Here is a 24,871-nt window from a genome sequence, read left to right on the forward strand (position 1 = left end):
ACGAACCAGCACAGAACAAAACAGACATCAGTGACAGCAGATTATGACAGTGGTTCAGTGACATACAGCGTGAAAGGACCTGGGTGATGATGGGTTGTAAAGAGGCTTGCACACACGCAACAACTGTGGGCATGCTGAACATGAAGAGTAGTGTCAAAAGAAAGTAAAAATGTACCATCTGAGCCTTCAGCTTATATGTGCTGGCATCGAGATCAGCTGATTACAGCTAAACTGGTCCTTGAAGTGTGCCTGAACTTTACTACACTCAAATTCCTTACTGTGCATGGTATCAGTTCCATTGAAAACAGCACCTCCTCAATGAAACTGCAACTCTAAGGTTTGCGCACAGTTTCATTAAAAAACACTTTAGACTAAAGCTTGTTTGGTGGAAAGGCACAACAGAGTTCGGCAACTGCCCAGCACACGTTGGCATTCTAAACCAACTTAAACAGAGCACCCAATGTGTGATTTGCCTATCCGGTTGTTCAGTCTGACGTCACTAGCCGTGTCTGGGTCTAAACTCCGCTGCAGGTCCATATATCAAACGATCACTATGGCATTACTGAGAGTTGAAAAACTGTCTAAAGTCTTTCATCTTTAATAAAATGATCAGCGTTCTGCTCTACCAGGTGTAACAACTGAGTTTAACATCCAGGCATCCATGAAAATGGAATTTATGACATTTAACGGAGTTAGAAGTTAGCAGGGAGTTGGCTCGCTAGCTTCTATCTAAATACAATATAGCATGTTCTGACTGCAGGGTTTTGGAAACAAATTCAAATGTACAGCTCTGTTATCACTTCCAGCATAAATGAAGACGGAAAGCTAAACAGCAGTGACGTTTGTAGGGTTACTGAAGTTGGGCTAGCTGGTATATAATGATGTGCTACGTGACCGCTAGCGGCACAGCTATGTTAGCATAATATAAACAAGCTAACTTTTTTTCCACTCGATAAAAGTTAACGTGAGTGTTCTCGGTGGTCAGGAACAAATGTAATCGCATGGCAGGATGCTGTAAAAGGACCAAACTTCAGCCAGGAGAACAACTGAGATAATCCATCCACAATACGAGGTTAGTCATTCATATACTGCTGCATGGGCTGGGCTGTAGTTACATCCTAAGGTTTTAAAAACTGAGCTTAAATAAATGATTAGCGGTAATAAAAGCCGAGGGAGGTCAACAGTGGTCACTGACTGTTTTAGGAGCTTTATGAGATCAAATAGAAGAAAATACATAACATTAAACATGTTAACAACACAAAAGCCATATTAAACGCAGACTACTTTAGACCCGGAAGTAGGATTCGTCGCGTCATCACTGAACAACCGGATAGGCTGTGTGTGTCACTTACGTCAGCTGATCTGCCACTGAATGTGACTTAGTGAATCCTGTCAATAAATGTAAAGTAAAACAAATACAGCAGAGTTCCCATTTGTCTTAATAGTTAAACATGGTTAAAAATAGAGCATGGGGGTATTTTTAAGCTGAGCCAAAAGGTGAATTTTATGATAGAAATAATATTTATTACACATACTGGAGAGTCCAGCAGATGATAAAGGCATTTAGACTTTTCTTCTCCCATCTTTACATCCACTCTAGCATGCCATGAGTGCATATGTCACTGTATGAAAGCCTTTTTACACAACAGCCATGTATGCACACTGAGTTTGGGTGTTCACTCAATGCAGCTGATTTTAATTTAATGTTTAATTACATATGCCAAAAAGTGAAGCTATCACTGCAAACTGTTCATCATAGTCTGCAGTCACATACGTTCCCATTCAGTCCCAGAGATCCATCCATTTCCTGAAGCTCGCCAGCTGTTCCCCCACTTCGTCGCATAGTTTCACAGGACCATGTAGTTATTTTAGGATCGCCCCTTTAAGTCAAACTACAGCCCTCTCACTGTAACACAAACATTCTTTAGCTTCCACAAACCTTCAGATAATCTGTCTGGCTTTACAGCTGACCACATACATATATATATATATATATATATATATATATATAATTTTTTTTTTTTTTTTACACATTTGACCTTAATTGTGCAGCCAGGCATGTGTGTTAAATGTGTGTCTGTATTGTAAGTGTTTGCGCATGACATGTCAGCCCTTCTCAAAACCAAATCTGCCATTTCCACCGTTTCCGTGAAGAAAAACAGATTGGGAGAAAACCTCAAAAATGCCGTCAGGCTCAACACCATCATTTAAAAGAAATCTGATCTGTGGGGAATGTGAGAGAGCGACAAAACATGGGAGATTGTTCTGCAATATAAATACTCTGACCCGGTCTCTCCCCCTCAGCCTCAGACCACAGCGGCTCCTTTCCAACGTATGCACACTAACTGCTGCTTGGAGGAGAGCCTGCTTGCCCACGTTGCGCTCATGGGGCTCACATGAGGTATGATGAGCGCAATAGAGCGAGAGAAAGCTTGAAGCAAAAGGCTCTTAATGTTTTCAGTCTCGTCAAAACAGAGTAAATTTAGCACCGCCTTGGTGCGTCGTCTGGATCACAACAGACCAGCACAAAGATGCAGAATCACAGCTGCCTGAGCGGCTCCTGTCATTTATAATTTAGGCCAAGTGTGCAGTACAATCGAACGTCACAAAATGAACAGGACTTTCAAATTGATGCAGTGGAGAAATTTAAACCTAATGAGGAAATGAAAAGAGTCTGCAAACTTTAAAGAAAAGAAGCTGAAAATACACAGTGCTTTGACTGAACGATTGTCAGTTTGTAAAGAATACAGGACAGATTTAGAAGTGTAGATACTGAGATTTTTACTTACTTTAATTTGAAATACCAAACCATCTCAGAGTTTGTTCAGTTTCCCAGACTATAGCATGTATTATAGATGCATTGCAAACCCAAAATAGTGTTGATACTGGAACATACAGATTTCAGACCTGAAGTCTGTATCTTACTGTGAGTCTGCCTTTGACTTCATACACAAAATGCAGAGGTTTAAATGGGTTTACTCAAGAGACTGAGAGCTGACCCAAGGACTCACAGATCTCAGGTCTGTTTTCTAATAAGTGTAAAAAGTGACTGGATAATCCTGCCATATTTTATGAATAGCACCGTCTGACTAAATTCGGTGTGACGTATAAGTGACTTCCTACAAAAAAACCCTACTTCCTCCATAACAGGGGTGGGCAACTCCAGGCCTCGAGGGCCGGTGTCCCTGCAGGTTTTAGATGTGTCCTTGAACCAACACAGCTGATTTAAATGGCTAAATTAGCTCCTCAACATGTCCTGAAGTTCTCCAGAGGCCTGGTAATGAACTAATCATGTGATTCAGGTGTGTTGACCCAAGGTGAGATCTAAAACCTGCAGGACACCGGCCCTTGGGGCCTGGAATTGCCCACCCCTGCTCTATAACATAAGGCACCTCTATGCACCTCGGTCTGAATGGAACAACATTGTTATTTTAGGTTCAGAGACACATTTCAGGCTCGATGAAGACTTTGGTGAAGATGTCTAAGCTGCCAATGCCTGCACACATATTTATGCTGGACTCTATTAAAATCTAATATTTACAACATAAGTTTAACTTGAGATTATATTTGGGCATCTTTGGCACTCAGTCATCTCCATTTTGCCAGATAAATTTGGTTGGTTATCTCTAGCTGCACTCCATGCTGCATTGAACTATAAAAAGGAATGAGTAACTTGGCATTATAAAGCATTAAAATTTGCCAAAGGCTAAAAGTCAACATCAACTTAAGTCCAATTTAATAATTATTGTTTAATGGTAAATGCACAAAAATCTATTTTCTGGTTCAGAGACTGTCTATACCCGTCCTGATCCACAGCCTTGACTTGCGTACCTACTTACATTTAGACAACATTTGACATAATGTGCTCATTTGTTACGAGTTTTGGAGAGCAAAACCTTCTGTGACCAGGACGACTATCAGAGTCAAAGTCAGATATAAAGATACCTTAGCCTTCTCCATCTTGGAATATATGGCTTACTGTTAGCTTACTGTGAGTTAACAGGTCCCTATTTTCCAAAATGCTGCCGAGTCTGTGCCTTTGGCAAAGTAAAACATCTGCTATCCAACTGTGTTTGCTTTTAATCCTGACTTTTCCAACCTTTTGCTTCATTCCTTCCCATGCACTTCCTGTCTGTCTTCACTTTCATCATCCACCAAAGGCTTCACACAACTACACCAACTGCCATTTCATGGGGACTTTTTCCTTCTGCAGATGGTGCTAGCTAACGTACATCGGAATGATACAATAGTGCTCACCTACACTGATTAAAAAAAACAAACAAAAAAACAACAACATTTTAACCTCTCTCACCCACTCGGCTGCCAGCCACCCATTTAGAGTTGTAAATGTTAGGTTCACATTAATCCCAGTATATGGAATTTTCCCCTATGACATACCCATATGGAAATCTTAAGACTTCATAACCCCAACACTAGCCTGGAGAGGTCTGCTCTCAATCTCGTGGCTGTCGAGGTCAAACTTCATGAACGCATCCATCTCACGGCTGCTGTGTGCTGTATGGATGTGTGGGTGATGCTTGTTTGCGTTCATGTGAAAAGACAACAGTAATATGGTAGTGGGAATCGAATTATAGTGCAAAGCGGCGTGTGGAGATGAATTCTCAGCTTTTAAGTAGTGGTTGAGGGTGGGGTGGGAGGGTGTTACATTTCATGGGAACATTCCTGCCCTGCTATTGACCCTCTCAGACCCAAGGGGAAAATTCAGCCCTGATCCTCTGTTTTTCTTTGTCTCTCCCCTCATCACATCTACCCCATCACCCTCCTCGAGGTTTATACGCTCTTTAGTTTTACAAAGCTCCACCTTTTCCTCACTCATCGCCATGTTGCTTCTGTCCGTCTTCTCCTGCCACCACCATCTCATCTCTTTCCGTCTTAGTTCATCACACTGTCCCACATCTCCATCTTCTGCTTTTTCCTCTTTCCCAAACTGCTTCTCCTTTGCCCCTTTTACTCCAGACACAGTCTCCCTCCTCCACTTCAATTTGCCATTACCATAAAAGGACAAAACTAGGTCCAGTGGCGTTGTTGTTTGCCTCGTAGTTCCTCCATCCTGCATTCTCATTCTCCTTTTCCATTATACTCTCTTCTTCCCCAGCAGAATCCTGCTCCCCTCTTAGCCTTCCATCCCTACTAACATGTCAATTTTAACAAACCTGGCTGATAATGCAGGAGCAAGAAAAGCCTTCAGAATGACCAGACCAGATGTTCTCAATTAATTTGTCAGAAAACATGAAACTTCATCCCTTTCAGTGCCTGTGCTTATCTGTCATGTTTTTTTTTTGTTTTTTTTTTTACTGAAGACACCAGTTAAGACTTTGAACGTGCTGGTGCAAAAAAAAAAAAAGTCAACTCTTGGATTTAATAACTGGTCTAACGTCTACATATACGGGATGTGTTTAAGCTCAGATTAGAGATTTGAGCTTTTCAACAACTCTTGAGGAAATGTCAACATCATCCAAAATGGCACAACTTTTACTTTGTAGGTGAACATTCAACCTGCATTCCATCAAGTTTAACTGTACCTGACTTTTTTTTCTTTACACTTTATAGTTCAGGTTGGCCTCACACACTGAGGTCGAGTTTGCAAACACTGAGACCTAACCACGAGCTCCACAAGGGTCTCTGAACTGCTCACCAAAACAACTACCAAATTCAAATAGTTGCCCCCTCACGCTCAAGTACACTTTTTTGTTGGCCAGAATGAATGAGATTACTTTCAGGGGCTCCTAACATATGGTGTGGTCACACTGATGCTTACTTTTAACACCCAGAAATCATCATTTTTCCGAGGGAATGAGTACTACGTGAAGAACTTGTTTTTAGATATTAGGAGATATCACTGACACTGGAATGTAAATGACAAAATGCCTTGAGCAACGGCTGTGGGAGGACTTAAAATGTCTCCATTAACAAGGTTATTTTCCTTCAAACTGGCTTGAGAAACAACACTTTCTTGTAAGACATCTGTTCATTTTATGGTTTCCCTAATCCTCATCCCAGTATTTGCTGTCGCTGCTGGAATTTAGAACGTAGAAGAAATCGACATCAAGCTTCAAAATCTTGCAGGAAAAAGGTGAATGGTGATCTCACAGTCTTAGCACATATAGTGCCTTTGTTTATATGACTATCAACTATAAGAAGACATGGGGTTGTACAGAGACCATTAACAAAAACTCAAAACATCTCTACACTGGACCTGAAGCTAAAAATGAACTGATGGCAACTGAAGTCTGACCCATATAGGGTTAGGGTGAGAATTAACACTACCATGGGTTATTAGGTTATACCTAACCCTGCGTTTAAAAGAAAGTAAAGTACATTTAGTTAAAAAGTATCGTTTTAATGTGCTTTAGTTATAAAGCATAATTCAAAACCCAGAAATCACATGTGATGTAAAGTGTAAAGGAAACAGGGGTTAAGGTTAAGGATGGACCGATCCAATATTATGTATCGGTCTGATACGAACCTAAATTACTGGATCGGATATTGGAGAGAAATAAAAAATGTAATCCGATCCATTAAATATCACAAAAGCACCTCACAAAACTTGTGACATGGCGTAACTCAGCTCATAACTTTAGCACGTCGAGCAGTATGTGTCACATGATAGAGCGGCTGTGGCGTGTGAGACCTCTCAGCGATCTGGTTGAGCATTTGGAGCCTCGCTACCAACCCGGCATTTCATCTCCGAGAAAGTTATCCCAGAGAGAAGTAAAGCAAGTGTGTAAGTTCATCTCTGAATGTTTGTAAAGCATTCCCGCGTTAAGCTTAACAACCGATATATGGAGCAACTGCCTCTGTCTCCCTCCCTCTCCTGCTGCTGCTACTTCAATCATGAAACTGATCAATGATCGGTTAAGTCTAATATACCCTAGTAAGCAATAGTACTTTTTCCTTTGGGAAGGTACCATCTGTGCAGTCTGCAATTCTGTTGAAGAAAGATGTTGAATCTATTTAATTATTGTAGAAAAATAATTGATTTCTGGGCATTTTTTTTTAAATAACACGTGCATTAAATTAAGGTTGATTACGCCGATAAAGCATCACGAGGCAGGGGGTGGTTCCCTGTTTTTATTTTTTTTGCTGGGAGTTTGCAACCCTATTAGTTAGGTTGTTTAATATTTCTGCTAAGTGCTCTTTAAAATACCAGAACAGGGAGGATGGAGGATTTAAGTTTGTTATCTTGATCAGTATTGCTGAACTATGAAATATTTTGGGTGCAGTATATTTTTTGCATACAGGTATAACAGAATAGGTTTAGTGTTTTTGTTTTTTTAAAACTTGAGTATGAACTTATACAAAATGCAGCAAGATATTTAAAAAAACTGTTTTATTGATTAAAAATACACTATATCGGATTCATAGCGGTATCGGCAGATATCCAAATTTATGATATCGGTCATAAAAAAGTGGTGTTGTGCCATCTCTAGTTAAGGTTACAGATCTTGTCATCAATGGTGACCTAGACTTCATAGGATTCATTTACTGGGCAAAAAGCTGAAAAGGCTCACTTGAACAGTCTTTTTAATCCTGTGGGAGGGGCCAGGGTAGTCCTTAGAGTAGAGGTCAGTCAGGAACAGGGAGTTGATGAGAGTCGATTTCCCGAGACCAGACTCACCTGAGGACAAAAGCACAAGTTAAGCAACGTTATATAATCTTACTGTTTTCTAAGTACAACCAGCTGAACACATGACAAAAAGGACTTTACATAACGCATGTATAAAAGCATGTGCATGCGCTGAACACAATATTGAGATGGCCCGAAGAGACATGGATGCAGTGCAGATAATAAAGCAGATTCACTGTCTGTAAGGGGAAAGGTCAGGGACTCATCTGCCAGCATGAAAAGCTTTCAGATGGAGGGAATAAAACATTTCCTCTCCATCTCCTGCTGACTTTCTCTCTCACCCACCCCCCGTTTATCTACTCTTCCTCTGTCCTCCTCGCTCAGTGCGTCCTTGAAGTATAAATCTCTCTATTTCGGTCCTCACAGTGCCAACTTTCCATTCCCTTCTCCCATACTGACGGCACAGAAGCTGCACAAACATTTACTTGACAAAGAGCACAGTCAGTCCAAACATACACATTGCATATGCTCGCCCTCTCCATCACACAGGCCTGTGATTAATAGCTGAGCATCTGGCTTGTGTCTCATGAAAAGGCACTGGAGGAGTGTTTGGTTGGAGGGAAGGAGGGCTGCCTGTCCCAGCAAGACCTCTGACCGACTCCCACGACACAATTTCAGGCTTTGAAAACTGGAGTAATCTGTGGCCAAACATCAATCTGGGCTGGGTACACAGTAGCTTGAGGGGGTTTCCAAAAAGGACACATCAGAAACAGACCAAGATTAGAGTACTGGACAAAAAAAGGTTACCGAGCAAAAATTAAAATTCTGAATCAGATCTATCAGGTAAGAGAATTTAAAGGTGCTACGAGAAAACCATAACACATCCAGTTTACAAAGAATGGCAAAAATGTGTCGACGCGTGTTATTATTTAGCCATCTGCAGATCATTTTCCAGATGTTTTGTTCATAGAGGTCAGAGGACGCTTGTAATCTTGCAACATCTATAAAATGTCTTTTTTAAGTTGTCCAACAATCTGAAACCCTTAAATTTCAGTTAGCAGACACGTGACTCACAGAATTTCCTCAAGTTGTCCTTTAAAAACATGCCACCAAATCAATTAACTCACTGATGTTTCAGCTCCAGCATTGTTGTTTTTATGTGATTCCAAGTAGGTGGAAACATGTCTATGACTTTTCTGTTACCCGGTGTTGACATTGATGTGTGTGCTTTTTCAGTGTTTCCTGCACATATACATACCAGCAGGGCATATAAACACCAACGTCCAAGCATCCAAGTAAAGTATTCTATAATCCATTTTACCATTTTCCTCTATAAAAAAACTCTTTACTCTAATTTAAAATTGCTAGCGGCTGCACAAAGAGGCCTTTTCTCATGTTTCATAAGCAGATGTTTACGCAGTTTTTACTTGACAAATCACAGAGTGGTCAACAATACTGATGTAATGTTATTAGTATAGAAATAGGTGTTTTTAACACCATTTACATATTTAAAAAAATGCTTTGGGTAGAACTGAGAACTGATCCAAATGTATACCACGTTTCTGTGTCATTATATAGACTGACTGGTCTGAATTTTCAACTCCATTTAAAGACAAAATCAAATATCAATACTAGTTCTAAACAGACCAAACAGAATATCAACGTCACTATCAAAGCGTGCTGAATCACTGCCTCTGACTTTAAATCTGCGTTGAAAGGAGCAGCTGAGAAAACCGTGTATAGTGCAGTACAGTCCACTGAGCTCTTACATACAGCATCTGTGTGCAGCCTGAAAGCAGGAAGCTGGAGTATTTCCATTTTAATGTGAGTCAGATGTTGCTCCAGTAATTCTTGATTGATAAGCAATTTTCCAGTAACGTCCGCTAAAAGTAAAGTCTGCTGTAAAAAGTCTCAGGCTCCTGTGTCATTCAAATACTTTCTTTTTGCAAACCGTTGACAGCAAACCGTTGACAACAAACCAAGTGTTCATTACATGTCAGAAGCTTTAAAAACACAGACCCTAATGAAGGGTTTCAGCTCAAAGTTTTCCATCATTTTTTCCCCTCGTATGACTCCTTTCATCCTCTAAACAAAACACCTGCTGGGGGTTAAATCTGCATGGGTTCATTCTTACTGCTCATAGGACAGCTGTGCATATCATCAGGCTACGCCGAGAGGGTGTAATGCTTTGCTGGATTGCATTCTTTACCCCCTCTTAACCCCACGGTCGCCCCTGTGTGTATTTGCTCAGCTATGATTGACATTCTGACAATGACGTGAGTTGGGAATCCAGTTTGTCTGCTGCAGCTTCCTCTGCTACACCACGCCCAACTCACTCATTTGAAGAAACATTTTTTTTAAGCTAGCAAGCATGCCATCACCAGCTGCACTTTAAGATGACAGCGCTGGAGTCTGTGCACTCACTGCACTAACTGCTTTAATCATTCTCTGTGTTCATAGTTTTCGGTTAATAACTAAATAAAAAAAAATTGGTATCCTTTTTTTGTGTGCATCCCACCACCACAGAGAAAGTGTTATTATGTGGAAAAGAATGCATGTCCTTTGGGAACTCAGCGCTGCCAGTCTGCAGCTCTGAATTCAGTTGAATCTTTATTGCATCGGTTGGTTTTGTTAGTCAGGCACTAATGTTTTGGTGCAAACAGCGTATCCAGAGCCTATTGTGTGACGGATGCACTTCATACAAGGAACTAAACAGTTATTGTTATGCATGACACTGAAATGACATCTTGATACTGATAAAGCAGTATTGCCATGTGTTTTGCACAATGAGACACTCCATTCAACTCATCCTGCCAGACAATGTGAGGCAGAATCACCGTACAGTAGTTGTTATAGGTAGACAAATATTTGACCCTCCATATCACACAATCCGACTAATTTTTCTACAATTTTATCAGGCTGTTCAGCCTGTGTGAAAGCAGTGTCCTCTGGCATTTGTGGACAGAAAAAAGTCATAGGTCAGAGGTTTCAGTTTCTCTTCCTGGCAGCCTCCGTCTGTGGTCTGTCCAGCCTGAGGGGCAGATGTGACAATGAGGTGCGTCACAAGTAAAGATGGAACTCTTCACACAACTCACCTAAAATTGCTGAGACTCTGTGCTAACATTTCAGTGGGTCCTCAGCAAACATCACGCTGGCTCGACAAAACCAAACAGGCCTCACAAACACTTTAACGATGAGCGCAAACACTGCAGGGAGCTGCAAGTCAGCTGGGCTCAACTCACATTCAAATTAAGGGCAACACCCATGTGTGTGGATCGAAGCTGCAGGGAATCAATATTTAGAGCCAAGAGTGAATATTTAGAGAGAATTTGCAATATTTGCTTCTTTTTTCTATTTTATTGTAGGAAACTCATCAAATAAAGCCAACACACTCCCAAATGACATGCAGAAATGTCAGCTGTACACAGCAGAAGTGAAAGACTAGCTGAAAATGACAGCTCCATTCTTCTGATTGTTTTAGTTACTGCCACAGCCTAAACCTCCCCTAAAGGCAGGTCCGTCCCAATTAGCCTTCCTCGTGCAGCTTTAATTAAATATTGGTTCCACATGACAAGTTGAAGTGCAGTGCCAGCTCTCTGTAAATAGATTAGTGACCTAAACTTCAGTGATGGATGGCTGACCCCCACAGCTCTTCCCTGCTGTTTCTCTTCCTCTCCATCTCTCTCCAGCCCAGCCTGTTGGCCCCATTTCTCCTCTCTGTCCTTGCTGTCATCTCGACCTCTATCATCATTTAAAGGTTGCTTATTTTTCAGTGATACCAGAATCTTTAACTCTCACACCTAAATGTAAATTATGTAAAGTACCCTACAATGCCAGTTGCTCAGTACTGGACTGCTACCTTGGCACTATCCTGCTACTGATTTTGGGGCCAGTTTTTGTAATGTTGCTGACTGAGACGGTCTGTGGGTCTATTTATGCCATAGGCCATACTTTGGCAAAGTACACCACAGTCATGAATTTAATACCTCCACCACTGGTGAGTGGCTGTGCCTGATGATGCTGAATATCCAGCAATATCTAAGACTTCAAGGGGAGGCATCGGGACTCCAAAATCCTGAACTTATTTCCAGGTTTTTGGACTCATTCACGGGGTAATCTATTGACTGATGATTTGAACATTTATTGCCCAGGTACCACTGGCATACCTGCAGAGTGCACAGTAGCACTCTACAGGATTAATGTACTTACTAAAAGGCCTGCATATTAAACATGTGTTCACTGAGTTAAGGCAGGCTGGACTGCTAGAGAGACAAAAACAAACAAACAAACATACAAATGGTCAGAGTGGCTTTCCCATGGGATTCCTGACATTCCTCCTCCTCTTTCTCTCTTTGGATCTCAGCTTCTCTCATTCTGCCCTGAGGCTGCAGCTGGCCTCCTAACATCCTGACAGGCCTGCTAACTAACACACAGCACAAACACACATACACCTCTAACAGACATGTGCGAGGCCTCAACCAGAAAGTGTGAAAACGGGATATCTGGGAAACATAGTGGTGTAAAAGGAAAGAACAGCCAGACAGACAGGCATATGAGGAGAGTTGGAAAAGTGCAGTCACTCGTGAGGCTCAGTGGGACTAACTGTAACAGGGGGACAAACAGGGGCAAAGGTCAGTGTATTGGCAAATGATAAAGATCTGCAAGTTTAGCAGACTGAGAGATCCAGAGCCCAAACTAAACCGTGTCAGCACCCAGTCTGACTGCAGCGAATGGGCGCAGCACACTTTCTTCTGATTTCATCATTTTAAATTTAGAAAAGGGCGTGTAGCGCTGCGATCCACCGAGCCCAAGACTAAATCTGACAGAATCGGCACGTGCTGGGTCACAGCAGGCATGTGCGTCTCAAAATAGAGACGGAGGGAACGGGAGCACAGCAGAGGGGAAGAATGAGCAAAACGAGGCCTGCCTGCAGTGGTTTGACTGAGCATGCATGAACACGCACATGTGCGCGACCCCAGCCAGTCGCACCAACACACATGCGTACGCAGAGTAGCAAGCAGTGAATGCACTGGGTGCTGCGCCCAGAGGCGCTGAGGCAGGTTTGTAAACAGACTGCCGTCCTGCTCTAACACGGTTGGCTAAATGCATATTACACTAACCACAGATCCAGGACAGAGATCAGGCTGGAAAAAACTGAACTTGAGAGTGTGACATCATTCTGCAACTTTCAGCCTGCTCAGAGAAACAACAGCAGAGTTTCAGGGAACCATCATGTACTCTTGAAACCGCAGGACCTTTCTCACTACATGTTTCTGTGTCCTCTGTGATGACCAGTAGAAGTACTGGTAAAAATCCAAGAGAAATGTAAACTGCACCATGATATCCAAAATATATGGCACTGTGACTTTAAGAAACGAACACCTGTGAGGCTGAAAAGCCAAACAGGAAACCTTGAAGCTTGAGGAATTTGCTGTTGAAGCTGTCGCCTGATGCTCCTCGAGTATGACCTATGAGAACCCATCAGTCCAGGGTGTCTCCTTTACAACCGTGAAGCACAGCTGTGTGTAGCCTTGAATACATTTTACATGATGTGCAGGCACAATAAAAGCAACACCTGTACAATTTAATCATCCATTTCAACTCCCAGTCTGGATTTGAACTATGAATGAAAAAAGTAGCTCATATTTTATGTCTTTTTCCGTAGCCTCCAACTACAGGAAGAGACATTTCTGGACCAGATGGAGCACAAAATCCCCTTAATGTTTGTACTGAGTTTGCCAGCACTCTCTTTGGGAAAATGCCTAAGGAGCAACGCCCAAAACAACTTAGAGAAATGATTCCAAGTGCCTAAGTGCTTTAGACACTTATGTTACCATTACATAGGTGTCTGTAATGGTATTCTATGGCCAAAATGCAAACATCAAAATCCATCTACATACAGTCTCTGGCTCCAAATATTTTCAACAGCAGGATGTTTGAATATTATATACATTACTGCAATTATATGTTTAAATCCAAGACATTTCAGAATAAATCTTTAGGTCAAAATTAAATTAAATAAGAAATAAGCCTCAACATCATAGTTCAGTCTTGCTTCTTCGTGTGGTGCTTTACAGGGTTTCCCAGCAACCACTTTGGCTTGTCAGAGCAGGAAAAGCACAGGTGTTACCACCAACGGTTGCTCACTTCCATTCTGCTGAGCCAATAAACAGTGGTGCAGCAAACCTGCATGCACTACAGTTAGATACACTGTGTGATGCAAGCATCGCTATAGTGATTAATTGTGCCTGTAGGAACATGTCAAAGGGACAACAGCTCAATTATACTTTTCCCATGAAAACATGACAGTGTTGGAACAAGTCCCATCTTTATCTACTGACTTCATCATTTTAATTTATTTACTTCTATTTAACTAAAGTGCTTCCCACATTATTTAAACTGTTTACATTTGATACTAGTCTCTATATTCTCAGTATCTCAATGTTTGGGAGAAATCCCCAACAACGAAATGATGAGAAAGTACTTTACAACAGTGGGGAAAAAAACCCTTTTAGCAGGAAGAGACTTCAGCAGAACCAGGCTGAGGGTGGGGCAGCCATCTGCCGTGACTGGTTAGTGGGTGAGGGGAAAGAGGAATGAAAAACAAAGGGGGACAACATAGTGATACAGTGGGTTTCCTATCAACAAACTCATACCTTTCTACTTCGGGCCACAGCGACCGCTGTGATTTTTTTTGCTAATATTAGAGATTAGTTTGTAAAATATACCATTCTACTCCCAGGAGACTGGTCCATATTTGTAACTGGTCATATGCTGCAAACACTGGGCCTCTCCTATAAAGGTGCTTTGAGGTAGACTGGAAAACTTGGGTTGACCTATCAAGTTAATAATTACCTGCACATAACCACTTAGCTGGACTGCTGCCGTTTGGCTAGCAAAGCATGTTCAACCTGCTTCACATTACAGGCTTTTAGCAGTGTCAATAATAATAAAATTACCTCGGCTGACAGCCACAACCAAACCAAATGTTTGATTTGACTGACGGGAGCACAAACTGAAGCATGTGACCTGAACCTGCAGGACAGTGCATCGTTTCCACATGACTGTCTTTTTGGTAAATTGCATGAATAAATGGGTTCTTAATAAGAGTTAACATCATTATTGTGTGAGTGAATGTGTGCGTGTTTAGTGTCTATCAATGCATCTGGTTAAGCCAGCAGATTAACCGGCCCAAAGCTGTCTTTCAACCACTGCCTTCTGCAAGGTCAGTAGGCAAGGCGGTCAATCCAAAGCCTGCAGACGGTCTTATCTGGACACGCGTACTGCACAGCGTTACTACACACACAGGCTTAGAGGAACACAACAACAAAGGCAGAGACAGCAGGACACACAGGCAAACAGTTTTACGATGCGGATCAGTGAGGCAGATACTGCTTTTGATCTGTTAAAGAGATTCAGGCTCATCCATCTGCTTCAGTCGCTGCCACTGACCACTAGTAACAAGTGACTTAATTTCCTTCATGGATTCCTATTATAAGCAGCTGAAACCATGAGAGAAGCTGCGACCTGAGAATGTGGAGAACTTTGTTGTGGGAAGCTTTTAAACCCATCTACGTTAGCTCATATCAAACTTCGCCACTCCTGAGTTCAGACTCTTAAAGGGCTTTTGATGTGCTCTCCTCCTGAGCAGCTCTGGGAAAACAGAGGAGCGATGCTGGTAAGTAGTGGCCTTGTTAGGCATCAGAAGCAGCGTGAAACCGGCATCGCTTCCCCTCTCCTCTGAGCTCTCCTCAGTTCGCATCTGACTCCCAGCTCTGTTCAGCTCTCTGCACTGGCGCTGGATCTTGCTAAGCTTTCCAGGAGTTCCTATTCAATCTGCCAGCTGGACAAAAAGGCAGGAAGCACTCCCACCACCCACCCCCTCGGTGAGCGGCAGGACTTGGGAAGGGAAAGACAGAGTTTGACAGAGAGCAGAAAGAACTGAGAGGACAGAAGAATTTAAAAAAAAAAGAGAGAGAGAGAGAGAAGAGCAGTTTCTGGTGGCGTCCCTTCTCAGGGAGTGACTGACTGACAGCAGAACAAACAGAGCTGCTTCCTGGTAGAGCGGGGCGATATGGCCAAAAATATTTATCACGATATATATTTGAAAATTTGCGATAACGATATAACTGACGATATAATTGATGCGAGACAAAATACAACTCCACAACATTACTAGTGCAAAAAGACAACCTTCCATTTATTTTCACTTAAACAAGAAGCTGGTTTTTATGTACATTAAAGCTTTATAAAAATATAACAGTGCAAATGCAAATTCCTTGCTGACAGTTTAACCAAAAGGCATTTCCAGTAGAAATGGGCTGACATATCCTGAGCATAACCATGTATAATATCCACTGAAGTTAAAAAGAGGTGCTTTGCAACATTAAACTGCAGTATGCAGTACGTATTTTTCGGACCATAAGGTGCACGGGATTATAACGCACATTAAGCGAAACAAAGCAGTCAGATAAATCAAACTTTATTAAACTCATTCTTCTTGCTTCCTCCACTTCTGTACCATTGATTCATTAATGTTGAATTCTCTGGCAGCTGCTCTATTCCCATGTTCTGCTCTATTCCCAGAATATGCTCTATTCCCATGTTGTTGCAGTATATTAATGATTAACCTCGTATTGTGGATGGATTATCTCAGTTGTTCTCCTGACTGAAGTTTGGTCCGTTTACAGCATCCTGCCATGCGATTGCATTTGTCTCTAACTATCAGGAACCTTAACGTTAACTTTTATAAGTGTAAAAGTGTTAGTGTTCGTCCTCCAGCTTCACTGTTTATGTTATGCTAACATAGCTGTGTCACTAGCGATCACGTAGCACATCATTATATACCAGCTAGCCCAACTTCAGTAACCCTACAAACGTCACTGCTGTTTAGTTTCCTGTCTTCATTTATGTTGGAAGTGATAGCAGAGCTGTACGTTTGATTTTTTTTCAGAAATCTCTCAGTCAGAACATGCTATATCATGCTTAGGTAACTAGCGAAACTAGCGAGCTAACTTCTGCTAGCTTCCTGCTAACTTCTAACTCCGTTAAATGTAATAACTTTTGTTTTCGTGGATGCCTGGAAGTTAAACTTCATAGTTACACCTGGTAAAGCAGCAATGCTGATCGTTTTATTAAAGATGAAAGAATTTAGACAGTTTTTAACTTTCAGTGATGCTGCAGTGTTCGTTTGACCTGAAGAATATGGAGCTTAGGACCCAGATTACTCCCAGATTTCAGAGCATCTTAGTCTGACAAATACGACAATAATGACGGCCGCTTGTATGTTCTGCAAAAAATGTGCTTTGTCGTGTATCTGACGGACAAACACCAAACCAGTTCCACATCACTGAAGTTGCACCATTTTTACAAACCAATTCTGGTTCATCTGTTTCACTCAACAATCGGCCATGTGCGTATGAAAACAAAGGCACTGTACATGCACGTTTTACTCATATTCTATCGCGATATTTCATTTTCCTATCGTTGCCTAACATTATACCGGTATTACCGTGAACGGTATAATACGGTCCAGCCCTACTTCCTGGCCTGACACGCACAAGACATGTAACACACAACTTAGTTTTTCGGGTTGGGGTTGGGTTGGGTCATTTAAAACTTGCCCATAAAGTGTTTATCTTCTGTGTCAGTCCTCCAACCATCAAGTTTCTAAAGCAAGTCCAAACTAACACTTTACAAAAATTATTTTCAAAACACTGAAATCAATAGAATAGTGCTTTACTCCACTGTGGATTTACATTGACATTGTGGAAAAAGGTGACAGTGTCTTTGCCTGGTGTGAAAACTTTAACATTACTGTTCCAGAAGGAGCTTCTAATATCTCTTCACTCTTGCACTGTCACCAGTTTATCCTGACTTTGCATAGATGGGGGTCTGTGATTTTAGACAGCTCAACATCAGGCTTTACACTTCAGACTTCTGTTATAATTCGCACGATTGCCATCTACAGAAGTTCTCAGATGATACAGCCATCATTGGATGCGTATCAGACGGGAATGATCAGGAATACAGGGGGGTCATCAGTGACTTTGTTGGCTGGTGTGAGACCAACGTACTCCAAATCAACGCCGGCAAGACAAAGGAGATGATCATAGACTTCAGGAGGAAGTCACCCCCTACAACACCGGTGAACATCCAAGGGAAAGACATTGAGATAGTGGACTTTTATAAGTACCTGGGTGTTCACCTCAACAATAAACTGGACTGGACTACAAATACAGACATCCTGTATAAGAAGGGCCAGAGTCGACTCCACCTGCTGAGGAGACTGAGGTCCTTCGGAGTCTGCAGGACTCTGTTAAGGACATTCTATGACACTGTGGTAGCATCTGCCCTTTTCTATGCAGTGGCCTGCTGGGGGAGTGGCTGCACGGACAGGGACAGGAGCAGGATTGACAAACTGGTGCGGAGGTCTAGCTCCGTGCTGGGATGTCCCCTGGAGTCTGTGGAGGTGGTTGGCGAGAGGAGGATGTTAGTAAAGCTGACATCCATCAGGAACAACCCACATCACCCACTGCATGAGTATGTGAGTGGGCTGAGCAGCTCCTTTAGTCAGAGACTGAAACACCCTCGCTGCAGGAAGGAGCGCTTTCACAGATCATTCATCCCAACAGCAGTTAGACTCTATAACTCCTCAATCACGATGTCATAAGTCCAGGGCTTGCAAAATCGCTAGCCCGACGTCCCGGGGCTAGCGATTTTTCCAGTCGGGCTACCAAAATCTCTCTCTGCCCTGCCCGTCGGACTATTGTAGGAAGGAAAAATATATGTCAATGCTTTTGCATTCTTTCGGAAATGTAGCTGGGTAATTATGTCATTGGCATCGGTGAGCCACTGTCAATATGTGACATATTGAAATCGCGTTTGAATTTGCGCTTGTTTTTTGCTTTCACTTTGCAATCGCGCAAATTGTGTATAGAGAGCGACAGTACTGATTGGTGAGTGATGATAATTTGCGCACCAATTCCTCTGACATCGTCTTATCAATCGTTAGCTTACTATGCAAACATGACAAGTGAAATCTCCCGTAGCAAGCTTAAACATATGAGAGGTTGATCGCGCAGAGAATCGCTTACCGTTGTGTGTGTGTGTGTGTGTGTGTGTGTGTGTGTGTGTGTGTGTGTAAAAGCAGCAGGATATTTATTTTAGTTCTGCTGAGCCAAATAAGACAGGTCAGGGTGAAGAAATGACAGCCAAAGAAAAGTTTACCACAAAACGGAAAAGTTATGACAAATCAGACTATAAGGCAAAAAGAAAGTGCAGCTTTATGGTTTCATGGACAAAAGAATTTCTGTGGCTGCAATATGACGAGCTATATAACCGGGGCTGCACATAAGTGGTCCGCAGGTGCGCATTCGCTGTCAAAATATTTAAAAAAAAAAAAAAAAAACGCACACAAGATATGAAGTTGCAACGCGTGTTTGCATACATAAGATTTTCTGCAGGAGGACAGACATTTGTTTAGAACTCTTAAAGATGTCGAAGAAGCTCCTTTAAGCAATTACTTTGGTGTTCCTCCACCTCCAAACAAATGTCAGAAAGAGTCCGAACCACAAAAGAAGCACGTATTCTCGGAAAAGTGGTTGCAGGAGGTGAGCTGGCTTCAAACAAATGATGATTGCACAGAGATGTGGTGCGGAATGTGCCGTGAAAATCCCACTCTAGCGGACAAAAACAGTGCTTTTTATATGGACGCAAACGCGCGTTGCAACTTCTTATCTGGTGCGCGTCTTTTATTTTGACAGCGAATGCGCACATGCGGACCACTTATGTGCACCCGTGTAAATAACATAATGTTCTGCCGGGTGTGTTGTTGGTTTTCTCTCGATTTCTGAGTCGACAAGCGCCTTTGTTACTGGGACCAGTCATTTTAAGAAAGGCCCCCATTAGAACACATGAGAAATGCAAGAAATGCATTATTGCTCAGTCTGCAATATCTTTCCCAGAACAAACACCAATTGCAAATAACATACTAAAAATAAACCTGAAAAAATCTGTTTAGAACAGCGTACTATGTTGCAAAGAGTGAACTACCACTGGCAAAATTTAGCAGTCTTTGCAAACTTCAAAAAGCAAATGGCCTCGATCTTGGTTCCACTTGTCTCTTACCAGTGACTTCAGTGGAAATTTCAAATTCAGGATCTGACACAGACTGATTCATGTCCTACACAGTTCTTAGAAGTTCATAGAAATTTCTGTTCAATTAGAACCAAGTATTTGACTTGATGATTGTAATTTTTATACAATGTTGTAATTTGTTTTTCAACAATTTTTTGATTAATGTTTTGTTTCCTTTACAATATTATACTTTAATGTATAATATTGTAAAGGAAACAAAACATCGATCAAAAAATTGCTCTCTTTTTTTATTCGGGCTACTTACATTTATTTTGGGCTACCAAAAACTGAAGAGTCCCTGCCCGAAGGGCTACCAGGGATTTTGAAATTTTGAGAGCCCTGCATAAGTCACTGGACACTGTGAACATCCACGGTCACCACTTCATGCATAATGGACCTTCCATGTGTACGGACATGTGCAGGTATATGTGTATGTATATGTATACATATGTATATTTAGTGTGTACATGTCTATACATAGGAATAGTAGTGGTGCAATAGTTATGTCAAGCTATATAGTTTATGTCTTCCATATTTCCAACCATATCCATAATCACATACTGTGTATGCTACCATTGTATATAGTGTATTATCTTACTTTGTTTCATTGATTGTACTTATTTGTATTTCCTTCTGATATCTGTACCTGAGCTGACGCAAAAATTTCCCTGTTGTGGGATCAATAAAGTCTTATCTTATCAAAAATTGCAAGTAACAAATAGCTGTTAACCTGGGTAAGGTTATTTTAACCCCTCTCTCCTATGATCTGTGAAGAAAAAAAAAAAAAAAAAAACAACAGAAAAAGACTCTAGGTGAAACAGAGCAGAGGAGAGATTTATTTTTCCTTTATTCCCCAAATAAATAAAATAAAAACTGAATTTCATTTAAAAAAAAAAATTAAAAAAAAAATCTCTTGCAGTGCGCCCCAGGGCGGCTGTGGCTACAATGTAGCTTGCCATCACCCGTGTGTGAATGTGTGGATGACAGGTTGTGTAAAGCGCTTTGGGGTCCTTAGGGACTAGAAAAGCGCTATACAAATACAGGCCATTTACCATTTTTACCATTTAATAGATTAAGATTTACCCTTCATTCTAATTTGTGTTGTACAGTTATTTCATTTTTAACCTTAATTTATATTTTATTCCTTCCTAGTTAAATTTACCCTTTTTAATTTTTCATATTTATTTCCTATCTTATTCATAGCCTTTTCCTTTTTGTTTTCTTTAGGTCACGAGCAGTTGTCCAAGCATTTCACTACATATCGTACTGTGTATGACTGTGTATGTGACAAATAAAATTTGAATTTGAATTTGATTTGAATTTGAAGAGTGTAATATTTACTTAAAATTCTTTTTTCTTGGGGGGGGGGGTTCATTTTTGTTTCTAAGGTCAAGCCTTAACAATAAGCTCAAGTGCTTGCTTGCACTACTGGAATCTGAGCAAGTGAGCTGCAGGCATCAGCCCAGTCGTCTAATATTTCACCATCTGTCTTTCCAAAAGTGCGGCAGAACAATGCAGTGCCTCAGAGGCCAGCTGAGCTTTCACACTTCGTGACAATGCCAAGTACAGCAGAACTGAAGCCAACCTTTAGTCTTAGACTGTAGCTCCAGTTGGCTGCTCGTCAAGTCAAAACATAATCAGCTCCTCTGTCTCTCTTTCTAACACTGGTATTTCCTTTTTTTCCCCTCTGCAACTTCTCCATTAAAATACATTGTTCTGTGATCGTGACTTTTATGAGCCTCATATTTGGTCGAGTCCGCATTTTATGATGCAGACGCAAATGTTTAACCTACTGCTCTGGAAATCTGTTCAGGGTAACAGTAAAAGTAAACGCCTAACATGACAAAAAAACAAAAAAAACAAAACGCAGTTTGATTATGTTAACAGATATAACAACAGAAGCTGCAAAAAGTGTTGAAGCTGCATGAGCCAACCTCACAATTACAAGTGGCCCTGCATATTTAATTGGTACTTTTAACCCGTTAAGCTCTTTATCTGGGTAGACAGAAACACACTAGTTGCTGTTTCAGCAACACTATGGATTAATCCAGAGTCTCAGCAGGTCCTTCCTGTCACATTTTTTTTCTCCAGTGCGTGTATGCAGTACCATACCAAAAACCTCCCTGTGATAAGATTCTTCGCCTTCAGAGCCTCGTCCCCAAAACCAACAAGTATTCGTGTGTAACTGAATCCTAATTAGCCAGTATTAATAAGATGTAGTTTTTTTTCTTTTTTGTGTGTTTTCTTTTTAAGATTTCAAAAATGATAATTATGATGCAATTTTTTACCAGTAACCCTGATAAATCGGGTAAAACATGATGTACTAGAATTTGTGATCAGTGTCTTTGCACTCTGTGCTGTTTAAATAAAACAAGAGTTTTCAGACAACAGTGTGATGAATACAGGAACAGACTGCAGCTGAGAAACTTTCCACTGAACTTTCTCTTTAAAACGTGCTCGCTAGTTATGTGTGAAATTTATATGCTGCTGCATGCTAAGAAATCTGAGACGCGACGGAGGGGCCCGCATGTGAGAAACCCTGAAACAGGATGGTGCTGATTGTGGATCTTTGTGGCCCTCTCCCAAACTGTCACTCGACTGCTCCTCCACAGTGGCTGTTTACTAAACAGGAAACTAAAACCCCAGACTGAGACAATAATGAGTGGACGCCTCTTTGCGTTAATGTCTCTCTCCATTCACTGAACAGCTCGGGGTCACCACAGGCTACAGAGTTAGATTTATGACCTCTTTAAAAGTTGTTCAGTTTAAGACAAAAACAAAGAATATTTCTAAAGCACAACAAGAAATATTTTTTCCCCAAAAGTCAAATCAGTAGCAAAACAGAGCAACAGCGATTGGTTACCAATATTGACTTGCTTTTAGTTACTATGAGTTAGAAATGAGTCCATTCTTCAGTCTGCTAAAGACGATTCCTTTTCAGGAAGCCACTAAGAGCGTTTCCCAAAATTTTGGAATTTTTCCTTTAAGATCGACTCATATTGTAAGTTTCATTTCCCTGTTGTGGCCAAATAAGGAAGTTCGGCTACACAGAGCTAAGCACTAACGTCAGATGGTATTATTTACTTTAGGGTTAGAGATGGGGTAATAAAGCTGGAGAACGCAGAGAGACAAACTAACACTCCTGACAAAGAAGTATGCAAAACAAGAGAAACTGAAGCGAACAGATAAGGCATGTGGCTGTTTTTTTGAAGACTGGCAGTGATGAGAAACATGATTATTCTACACTGTTGTTGTGCTGTTGCATGTCATTATATTCTAGTGTCCTGTTGCTGTATATACACAGTATATTGTATCTGAGAATCAGTATAAAGATAGAAAAGAATCAGCAACAAAACACCTACTGCCAGACAGATGTGTAGCTAAGTTATAGTAGCCGGCAAACTAGACACACGGCTATTACAGTGGAAACAAATATGAATCTTTGTGTTGTGCCATTATATGCCCGAGTTAGGATTGCACTGGCTGGTGAAAAAAAAAAAAACACTTGGTGAAAAAGTGACCTTTTACATATTTAGCATTATGTGAAAAATACATAGCAAAATGTGTGACAGCTGAACAAACATGGACGACATATTTACAACAACAACAAAAGTAAAAGTCGTATCTGTTACAATCAAAATAACTGGACCACCTTCTGCTTCAGATCTATATAGACAATCCAAGCCATTGTTCCACCACTCCCCTGTCCACTTCCCCTGCTCTGTAATGCAGTTAGCCACATTTTGCACCAGACATCCTGCAGCTTACTTTCCAAATGAAGTCATCCAAAACACACTGATGTGTCATTGTGCATCCTGGCCAGAGGAACGTGAGAAAACCCTTGTGGGAAACTGTGGAAATCCATCTTTTACTAAGGTGACAGACACACTTTCTTCATCACTGAACAACACCTCGAAGCCTTTAACTGCCTTTTAAACTGTCAACTCTTCATCCTGAGCAGCTGAATGTGACATGTATGGGATGCCGCACATGTTTTACTGTCTTTGAACCTGTGCTGATGACTCATGCACGCAGCAATGGAAAACGCACAGCAGTGGCAGGTGTACACACAATAGAAGCAAACATGCACATGAGTGTGCTCACTTACAGTCAAGGTGTTGATGTTTCCAACTTACCTACAACCATTAATGTGAACTCAAACCCTCTTTTGACAGACTTCCGATACACCTGGTTGGGGAGGTTGGCAAAGCCCACGTAGCCCTCTAGGTTCCGCTGCTGAAACAAAAAACACACATTCTGTCAAAGAGATCAACAGCATGAATCAATAACACACTCAGACTCTTAAACACGCATCAGAATAAATATATGTTTGGAATAGCTGGAGCTTTATGCACTTGTTAAGACAAACAGCTGGATTTGGACACACAAGGTGACACAAATCTTGCTTTTGTAAACCTGTTACTAGAATTTTCCTGTGCTACAGTGGCAGAGCCTCTAAGAGATGAAGTACAGCTGGGTTCAATACATAAAGACTGCTATAAGGGGAACAGAAGTGAGTAGAAGAGAGAAATAACAGCTTTTCTCTTCGATGGAAAGAGGAAGTCGAGTCAATTCTGTCAAAGTCCATGAAAAATGAAAGTGGAAAACACCAATACATGTGGCCAATCATTTCCTCAATAAACACAAGAACACACAAACAAAGAGAATGAAGACGAGCAAAGGAAGAAGATCCTACGTGAATCGTGTCCATCATGTCCCGCATGAAGGACCGGTCGTACTGAAGGCAGGCCGGATCACTGATCTCCCTCTACCTCTCCGTATCTCCCAGCCTGCTGTCAAAATAAAACCCCGCCTTCCAAACACATCGATTGCTGACCTCTGAGGCTGCCAGGCGTGGCACTGATGGAAAGTGCAGCACTGAGAGGTCTGCTGGGGGTTAAAAACCACCCACAGCTAAAGTCAGCAGCCCTTTCTCCATTCCATAAGCACTTTAACCATTTTTATAAAAGTGTCAAAATTTGTGCGTTTGTCTTTCTGGAACCATTTGGAAAATTAGCCCACTGAATTTTCAAAATGGACTGCATCATTGCCAGTGTAGGAAACAGCTATTTTTATTGCAGAAATTGAACCACTCGATCAATTTCAGATTTTTTGCTCCTGAATTTCTTGTTTTTGACTTAACTA

The 24,871-nt window shown here is 41.3% G+C and overlaps 1 protein-coding gene across 6 annotated transcripts in view; it reads right to left on the reverse strand.

Annotated features, from left to right (window-relative positions):
- LOC120743321 (septin-7-like) overlaps positions 1 to 24,871 on the reverse strand; it is a 52,423-nt gene that overhangs the window by 22,082 nt on the left and 5,470 nt on the right. For 3 of the 6 annotated variants that reach the window (XM_040046923.1, XM_040046926.1, XM_040046922.1), the window contains 2 exons: positions 23,863 to 23,962; positions 7,533 to 7,639 (listed from right to left, as the gene is read on the reverse strand). In XM_040046923.1, the coding sequence (XP_039902857.1) occupies positions 7,533 to 7,639; positions 23,863 to 23,962 (207 nt within the window). Of the gene's footprint in view, positions 1 to 7,532; positions 7,640 to 23,862; positions 23,963 to 24,422; positions 24,453 to 24,871 lie in introns of those variants that run through there. The other 3 variants (XM_040046924.1, XM_040046927.1, XM_040046928.1) reach the window with 2 other exon arrangements.

Source organism: Simochromis diagramma, unplaced genomic scaffold, assembly GCF_900408965.1.
Source record: "Simochromis diagramma unplaced genomic scaffold, fSimDia1.1 OVJJ01000106.1, whole genome shotgun sequence".
Classification (NCBI taxonomy): Eukaryota; Metazoa; Chordata; class Actinopteri; order Cichliformes; family Cichlidae; genus Simochromis; species Simochromis diagramma.